The sequence below is a fragment of the Scyliorhinus canicula genome, chromosome 17 (assembly GCF_902713615.1).
Source record: "Scyliorhinus canicula chromosome 17, sScyCan1.1, whole genome shotgun sequence".
Lineage (NCBI taxonomy): Eukaryota > Metazoa > Chordata > Chondrichthyes > Carcharhiniformes > Scyliorhinidae > Scyliorhinus > Scyliorhinus canicula.
This window is the reverse complement of record NC_052162.1, coordinates 57,080,718-57,089,519: the sequence shown is the minus strand read 5'-3', so window position 1 is coordinate 57,089,519 and position 8,802 is coordinate 57,080,718. Positions and strand designations below refer to the sequence as shown.

Genomic DNA, 8,802 nt, shown 5'->3' with positions numbered 1-8,802 from the left:
TTTGAAGGAAATCTTTTTCATTCTTTCATGATATGTGGGCATTGTTGGCTAGCCCAGCATCTTGCCCAATCTGAATTTCCCTTGAACTGAGCGGATAGCTAAGGCATTTTGGAAGGCATTTGAGTCCATTGTGGGCAGCACTTTAGCACGGGTGCTTCACTGCTCCAGGGTCCCAGATTCGATCTCCATCTTGGGTCACTGTCTGTGAGGAGTCTGCACATTCCTGGTTTGGGTCACTGCCTGTGCAGAGTCTGCACATTCTCCACGTGTCTGCGTGGGTTTCCTTCAGGTGCTATGGTTTCCTCCCACAGTCCAAAGAAGTGCAGGATTGGGTGGATTGGCCATGCTAAATCGCCCTTTGTGTCCAAAAAAGGTTAGATGGGGTTACTGGGTACGGGGATAGGGTGGAGGTGTGGGCTTGGGTAGGGTGATCTTTCCATGGACTGGTGCAGACTTAATGGGCGGAATGGCCTCTTTCTGCACTGTAAATTCTTCGTCTAAGCACATTGCTAAGAGTCTGGAGTCACATATGGGCTCGACCAGGTAACGGCAGCAGAAGCAGATTTTTCTTCCCTAAAGGGCAATAGTGAACCAGATGGGTTTTCTTTTTACAATCATCAATGGTTTTGATTCCGGAATTCAAATATCACTTTTTCCGTGGTGGGATCGTTGCTCCCCAGAGCAATACCCTGGGACTCTGGATTACTAATCCATTGCCTCCCCTACTCCAATCTCCCTGTCCCTACTCCGATCTTCCTGTCAACATGCCGAACAATCTTCCTGTCAAAACTAGTGTTAATGTATTCATATTTGTGCAGTAATAATCTGGACACTTGGGCTGGATGTATAATTAAGTCTAAAACTTTCTCTTGGTTTTGATGCCCCATGGCTTGTTGAAAATTACATCTCATTGACTCACCTGCATTGAATGGCATAAAGTTGCTGTATTTGTGCAGTACTTGGGATCTGAACCTCATCTATTTTATTAAGTACCTGATTAAATCTCAATTGTAACTATTACAATTGTGCATTTTAATTCCTTGAAGCTGTAATTGGTCATTTTAATTTCTCTTGTCTGATTTGGCATTGGATTTCCCACCAATTCTAACAGGCGCTTCCTTAGTCTTGCAGTCTTTCAATCTGGTTTACACTTCCTTGCCTTTTTGCATGTAGATCCCAGGTCCCCTGCAGAGGGCACTACACTCTTGATTTTTCGTTCCAGTGCAAAATCGATAGCAATTGGGTGACGATAACAAATGCCCCTGCAAAATTCTTGCTGACGTTTGGTAGATTATTTGCGCTCTGTCGGTTAAGGAGAAGCTGAGATCTAGTAAGCAGAGATGTACGTTAGATGTTAAGTACCATTTTTGAAGCTAATGCAGTAAATTTGGCCCCATAGTATTGAAAAAGGAATGGAGTGCTTGGTTTGCCAACCTTGTGTTTGTGGGTGGTTGGGGGGGGGAGGAAAGAGAGGGTGGTTGGGGGGGTCAAGAGAGTGCCAAGGGTCAACCGAGTTTTGTAGATTTTAAAGCACATGGGCTGAATTGTGGGAATTGTAGCATCAGGAAATCGGTCATTGGAAATGGGTAGGGAAACAGAAAGAAATGAAAGGGGGGGGAAAAAATTGGATTCACATGAAATTATGTTCCTAGTGTCTATAACCAAATATCCCATGGTGCTTCACGTTCTAGAACAATATGCTACTGTAAAGCACTTGTGGAAATTCATGTTTTCAGAGGACCGAAAACTAGTCCAAGATTGTGGGACTTTTTTTTTAAAAAAGGAAAAAACAAGGCAGTTTTAGGGAGGAGAGACTTGAATTTATACAGTGCTTTTCACGACACATTGGACAAATTTCTGCTTTTATAACTACAATTAAATACTTTTGAATTTAGTTACTTGTAGGAACAGACTCGTGACTCTCACCACACATGTGCTAGATCTGTGTGTGTGATCTCTATTGCACAGGTGATCTCTATTGTACATGTCACCCACCCAATGTAATACTCTCACACTAATAGTGTGGGTGTTTTTTGTCGACATTACCCAGCGCATCCATGACAGTCTTCATAATAAGCAAGCCTTTTGGGTTTGTCTTCAAGAACCCTATGGGTGGTCTAGCACCCCACTCCATCTATTCTTTTTACCTTGAATTAAAAAGAGATTGTTTAAAACCTGACCATCTTAGTGATGTCCAATGGTCATAACACCAGGTGTGGTGATAAACAAATGGCTACATTATGAAAGGTTGTGTTCTCGTGGCCAATTACAGCAGAAGATATCATCCCAAGGCTCAATGCCAGTACTTCCATCCATAAATCTTGAGTATATTGGTTCAAGCCCCACTTCCCAGACTGGAGCATAACTTGGTTTGACACAATAAAACCTTAAACTGAAGCCTTGTTCATGCAAAGGATCACATGGCATTGTTTGCAAAAACAGTAAGGGCATTCTCATGAACAAACATATGAATAAGGGGTAGAAATAGGCCATTCAGCCCCTTGAGCCTGCTCTGCCATTTGATAAGATTGTGGCTAATCTGATTGTAACCTCAAATCTGCCTGCCCCTGATAACCTACCACCCCCTTGCTTGCCAAGATTCTATCCACCTGTCTTCAAAATATTCAAAGACTCTGCTCCCACCATCTTTTTAGGACGAGTTCCAAAAGGGTTGCAACCCTCAAAGCAAAACTTTTATCTCCATTTTAAATGAGCGATCCCTTATTTTTAAACAGTGACCATCAAGTTAGTGTACGACTACCGGCTGTATGTCTACATTGGAAACCGGGGCAGCGTGCACAACGCTTTCATACTGCAGCACTTGACAGTGCCTGACACATTCGAGGTGCTACCCCCGGGTTAGGGGCTGGCTCCTGGGCAGCAGAACCTTTCCGGAGTCCACAGGCCCACCGGGGGAACCGCTGCAACAACGCCCATGCTTCCAGCAAGAACATGATCAAGTGGTGCATTGGCATGCAGTTCAAGTGCCAGGCCATCTCTGGAGGGGCCATCCAAAACAGCCTCCGGAAGGTTTCCCACGTTATGGTGACCTGCTGCGTCCTCTACAACGTTGTGCAGCAGAGGGGCGGCATGCTGGAGGAGGAGAATGGCCCTGGGATGGCAGGAGCAGGGGCTTTGGTCCATGGGATGGAGGATGATGACAACCCGCTTCTTGATGAGCTCTGGTGCTCTGCATCATTGGACGGAGTCTGACTCCTTCCCTCGGTAAGCACTTCCCACCGTCTGCCTGGGTAATCCCTGCATGTGCGCTGGACATTCCATCTACGGTCCCATCAAACCCTTGGGGTGGTGGGGACGTGGTCATGGGCGAAGGAATCATGGGGGGGGGATAGTAGGTATGTGGGTTGGGTGGCGGTGCAGGGTCACTTAGCTGGTTGGCCCTACCACATGGCTGCCATGTGGCATGCCCTCATATCTGGCGCTGACCCCTGCTGCCTTCAAGGGCAATCCTGGGAGGTGGCCTCTGACCGCCCTGGGGCTCGGGACTGTGTCCATCTCCAACACCCATGACCCACCCCACCCGGCAAGCCCTTTGCTCCCTGCGCAGCCCATCCCTCGTACCCTTCAGACAGATGATCAAGGCAGTTCAGAGCATCGGTAAACAGGTGTTTATTGTGATATGTCCAAGTATTGTTACCTAGCCCCTAACGCTAACCTATGTGCTTCACGTGCTAACGTAACTGGTAGAATCATAGAATCCCTATGGTGCCGAAGGAGGCCATTCGACCTTTTGAAAGAACATACTACCAATGCCTAATTCCCCGCTCTATTCCAGCATCCCGCCTGAGGGGCAATTTAGCACGATAAATCCATCTAACCTGCATGGTAGCACAGTGGTTAGCGCTGTTACTTCACAGCACCAGGGCCTTGGGGTCGATTCCTGGCTTGAGTCACTGTGTGGAGTCTGCACGTTCTCCCTGTGTCTGTGTGGGTTTTCTCCAGTTTCCTCCCACAAGTTCCGAAAGACTTGCTTGTTAGGTGAATTGGACATTCTGAATTCTTGTTAGGTGAATTGGACATTCTGAATTCTCCCTCAGTGTACCTGATTCGGAGCCGGAGTGTGGTGACCAGGGGATTTTCTAACCACTGGGCCCGAATGGACCCAGCAGTCACAGATGCAATGTTGTCATCCTGTTATGCCTGCTGCCCATCAGATGCACCAGGAACAGGCAGGGGTCACCAGCACAGGCCCATCACCTGCTCCTCCCTTGGGGTGCCCAATGGCCCTGGGGTACTCCTTGGGAGGGGGTGCAGCTGGAGCTAACTCCGGGGGCTTGCCGTCACTTGGCACACCAGTCCTGGAGGTCCGCTCTTGTTTCGGCCAGGGTCTCAGTATTTACAACTATGGAGCTCAGGAAATGTGTCACCTCCCTCTGGGACTGGGCCACGCCCCTCTGGGGCTAGGCCACGTCCCTCTCAGATTGATTTAGGTCAGCCAGTGCCAAGCCAATAACGCTGGTCTGGCCCGTTATGACTGGATGAAGCTCTGGAGCGCCCCTGCCATGTCTATGTTGCTCTGGCACAGTATGCTCCAGGCTTTGGACATCCTGACACATGGCCGCTACTTTCGTGACCAAGGCCTCCACCGCAGACGCCACTCGTGCAGTCTGGGCCCGGGCGGCATGCATGATTGGCACTGCCTCCTGCCCCTGCAGGCAGTTGGACTCCTGCAGGCGCTGGATTGTTGCTGACATCCCCTCATGTAGTCCCCAGCTATGTGCCTGCATCTCCAAAATTGATAGGACGGCCCTTTCCTGAAGCCTGAGACCCATCTGTACGGCAGCTGCTCCCTGGGGCCGCCCTCCGACCATCTGCCCCCTCGAGGGTTCCTACCTTCACCTGATATAACACAGCATGTCTATGGTGCGCACTAGATAGTGCGCCAGGAGCCTCCTCACTAAAATGGCCGGCCGAGGTGAGTGTCTGCCAGTGACAGCTGTGATGAGAAGTCAGTGTCATCCCGGGACATGTGCTCTGGGGTGATGGAGGGGACGAACCTGCCTCATCGCCAGGCGGTCCTGAAAGACATAATACAAGACGCATTGTTAGATTGCGGGTAGGTGGGGGGGCTGGGTTGGGTGGAGTCAGGTCGCGTGTGGGGCTGGGGGGGTGGGGGGGCTGGGTTGGGTGGGGTCAGGTCGCGTGTGGGGCTGGGGGGGTGCTCAGTGGGGGGCTGGTGCCACAGGGACACTGCATTTCATTGGGGGCTCACTTGCATTTCCCATGTTGACGTCCGGCTCAGCGACTGCCCACTCTCCAAGCCCGCTGACCAAGAACAAGCCCTCTGCTCTGCTATGGTGAGGGGCTGCAGGTCCAGCGGGCAACCTCCAGTCTTCTCCCTGCGGTTGTGGGCCACCTTCTGCTGGGGGGCAGATAATGCACAGTGCGAGACACTCGGATGAGGGCAACCCAGGGTGTCCATGACCAGTGACTTGTGTGTGTGGGGCACCTGGCCATGGCCGGCATTTTGGGTGTTGGTATCTGGTGCAGGATGGGGGTGGGGGGGGGGAGTCGAGCAGCCTGCCGGCGGGTGGGGTTCGATTGCCCGCTAGGTGGGGAGGGGCTATGAGTATGTGGGACGGGCGTTGGTGCTAGGGGCACGGTGGTGATGCCTCACCCTGGCTGGCCTGAAAGGTTTCCTATCCTCACCCAGCACTGCCTACCGGTGCACCTGGTGGGGGCCGCATTGGACAGGGGCATGTGGTGGTTGTGGGAGCGAGGGGCGGGGATTGGTGCCAGGGCCATGGTGGTGGTGGTGACTTCTGGCTGCCTTTGGGAGGTGGCGCAGCTTCTTCCTGCACCACTGCAAGTCCAGGCAGTGGGGCCCACGGCACTCAATGCACTCAGGACCGCTAGACATCAGTGAGTGACAGCTTTATTTCCAGTTCGGGGAACAGCGGGTGAGATTCTACGTCGGACCGCAGCAGCCTGCTGGCAGTGGGATTCTCCTTCCCGCCAGCCGGCCAATGGGGTTTCCCATTGTGGGAATCATCAGGAAATCCCCGGGCATGGGTGGGTGCACTGCCGGCACACCAAAGGGCCCCACCAGCGGAGAATCCAGCTCAGGGTATCCCACCTCTCCTCCATGGCATCCAGCAGTGACTCCAGCTTTGCATCGGCAACTCTTAGGGCCACTGTCTGAGAGTGCCACTCTCGGAACAAGAGTGTGTGGGGAGCTGAGTGCTTTAATGCAGCTCCAGCTTGTTAGGCTCTCCAGTGCCAATCCTGACTGCAGCGAATCCCACACTGGCGTCAGTTGGAATTGCACTAGTTCCAGCACCGGTGCTGGTCCATTAGCACGTCCAGACTGGCTCATAGTCTGGCGCCGCTATTGGGCCGTAGAACATCCGCAATTCAGTCCCGGCGTCAGCAATTAGTCTCTGAAATGGAGAACCCCGCCCAGTATTTTTAGTTAGATCCAGACTTTTTGGCCAGGATTCTCCAAAATCCCGGCTAAGCGTTGACGTCGGCGTAAACGCTGGAGTGGTTCAGGCTGGTGTCAGCGGGCCTCTTGGCCCAGAAATTCAGTGGCCCACAGGGGGCCAGCATGGTGCTGGAGTGCTGCGCACAGCTCCGGCACTGATATGCGGCCCTGCACTGCCGGCGTGAGCCTGAACATGCGCGTGGTGGCCGTTTCCGTGCCGGCGCCATGCAACATGGCGTAGTGACACAGCGGGCCTGTGTGGAAGAATGTAGGCCCTCCCCAGATTGCACGTGCCCGCCGTTCGGGAGGCATGGAGGCCCCCTCCTGGAGTCGGATTCCCCCCTGCACCCCCCCCTTCAGGACGGCCAACGCGGCCGCGGGTCCGAGCCCCCGCCGGCTGATACCCTATGTGAACCATGCCAGCGGTAACTCAGAGAATTGCCACGGGGATTGCTTTCAATGGCATCCGACCAACGCTGCATGGACAGTGCATGCAGGACTGCTGCCAATTTGCCGGTCGCCGAAGATTCACGTTCCGGCATCGGAGCGGCGTGGCGGGAATTTTGAGCGTCAACGCAGATTCTCCGATCCGGCGCGAGCTCGGAGAATCCAGGCCCATTTCTCTGAAGTGTATGTATGAGTTTCATCCTGTCTCAGTAGAATTACACTTTCTGATTGGTTACAGTGTATTCTATAAGACAGATTACATTCAATGCTAATTGGCATGCAATTGCAAATGGTTTTGATTATTCAATAACCTCCTACTCCTCCCACCTGGTACTGATAGGCTGACAGAAATATACTTTCTGTATTCATGATTCCTGTTGGACTATATAGGTTATATAGTTAACTAGTGAAGGTGTCATTCATCTTTGAGACCATTAAGCACAGTATACTCATCAAGGAAACACCAAGGACACATTGTGCTGAACCTGGGGCACTGGAAAAGTACTGTGCAGTGAAGCAAAGCCTGCAAAGGGGTGGAACTCTCTGGAGCTGAAATTAAATAAGTTTATTCCAGGTAAAAGCATTTTCCTCGTGGTTTTGCTGCAGTGAGTTTCTGTGACGTGTGCTGTTGGTAGCTTTACTGCATTAGAGGAGATTAGGTTTGTGCATTTTCTATTTATATTTAAAATTCTTATAACCGCAGAATGATTTTATTGCTTATAATTAAAATTCTGCTCTTTTGTTTCAGTCATTGTTTGATTTGTTTTTCTTGCAATTCTTTGATTTTGTCCACTTTTTTGCATATTTTGACACTTGCATTTATTTCTCTTACTTTTGCAGTGACTTCTGGTTTTATAAATCCCCATTTTAGCTTCATTATTGCAAGTTGTGCAAAATGATGCAGATTACAGATGTCAAGAACAACCGACGTACCCTGTTTAACGCTGTAAACAGGTTTATCACATCTGTCACCGTCATGGGCGAAACTATCATGGTGCCGAGTTTATTGCGGGACCTCCCAGTGAAAGAAGACGACCCTCACAGAAAAAGCAACGTCTCCAGACAGAGGGACATGTATGATAACTACTTGCTCCTCAAGTCGATCAGAAATGATATTGAGTGGGGCATTTCCAATGAACAAATAAAATCTGATCTAGAGTCCAGAAAAGCCAAAGAGGAAGATGTTGATTCTGGAGACCTCCAAAGACTTCTCCACCACCACTTAGATGGACTTTACAATGTCCTCTCCAAGCTTACACTGCAAGCTAATCATCTAACCAACCAGTACACAAGAGAACTTGGAATTAATAACTTGGAGAGATAAAAACCTAGACGTCACTGGATTTAGATAAGATGATATCAAACTAGAAATTTCTGTCCTGGTTGTCTCTAATATGGATCGGTTTATATTTTCGTATATTATTCTTCCTCATTATTGTAGCTAAATGAACTCTCACAAGAGTTTATAGATTAGAAACCTTGTTTTGGCAAAGGTGACAAGGTTTTTTTTAAATGGCAGGCGATTGACTCTCCTCTTTCAATAGCAGCTTTCAGTTTTGGCCTTCAGATCTCATGTTTTTTTAATGAATTGCACTTCTGTAAAAATTAATTAATTTTAAAGTGCATGTTTTGGCGGGAGAACAAATGCGAAATAAAACCTCCCTGGATTCACAGTGACAGGTTAATTCACCTACCACATATTTCCAGAGCAGAATCAGCTGAGAGAGTTTTGAAACATGATCAGTGTTAATCTTTAGCGTATTTTATGATTCTGCGGGGGGGATCGTCCCAAGTGGAGCCCAAGCGTTCGCGTCGTCATGAACGCCGTCGCGTTTCTCGACGGCACGAACCGGGCCCGGGTACGACCGATTCTGTCCCCCACAGGGGGCCAGCACGGTGCTGAAGCAGTT

At 50.1% G+C, this 8,802-nt stretch overlaps 1 protein-coding gene across 2 annotated transcripts; it reads left to right on the top strand.

Moving 5' to 3' along the window:
- Nucleotides 1–7,259: 7,259 nt before the first annotated feature.
- On the top strand, nt 7,260–8,569 carry LOC119952440 (mid1-interacting protein 1-B-like). 2 transcript variants are annotated; one of them, XM_038776194.1, is made up of 2 exons: nt 7,260–7,466; nt 7,733–8,569. In XM_038776194.1, exon 2 carries the CDS (start codon nt 7,788–7,790, stop codon nt 8,214–8,216), a length of 429 nt encoding a protein of 142 aa, XP_038632122.1. In that variant the 5' UTR covers nt 7,260–7,466; nt 7,733–7,787; the 3' UTR covers nt 8,217–8,569. The 2 variants fall into 2 exon arrangements, with proteins under 2 accessions (XP_038632122.1, XP_038632124.1); XM_038776196.1 differs by having other exon boundaries at nt 7,320–7,551.
- The last annotated feature ends 233 nt before the right edge of the window (nt 8,570–8,802 follow it).

What these genes read in the sequence shown, in the direction of transcription:
- LOC119952440 (XM_038776194.1), top strand. Translation starts at nt 7,788, where the DNA reads ATGATGCAGATTACAGATGTCAAGAACAACCGACGTACCCTGTTTAAC.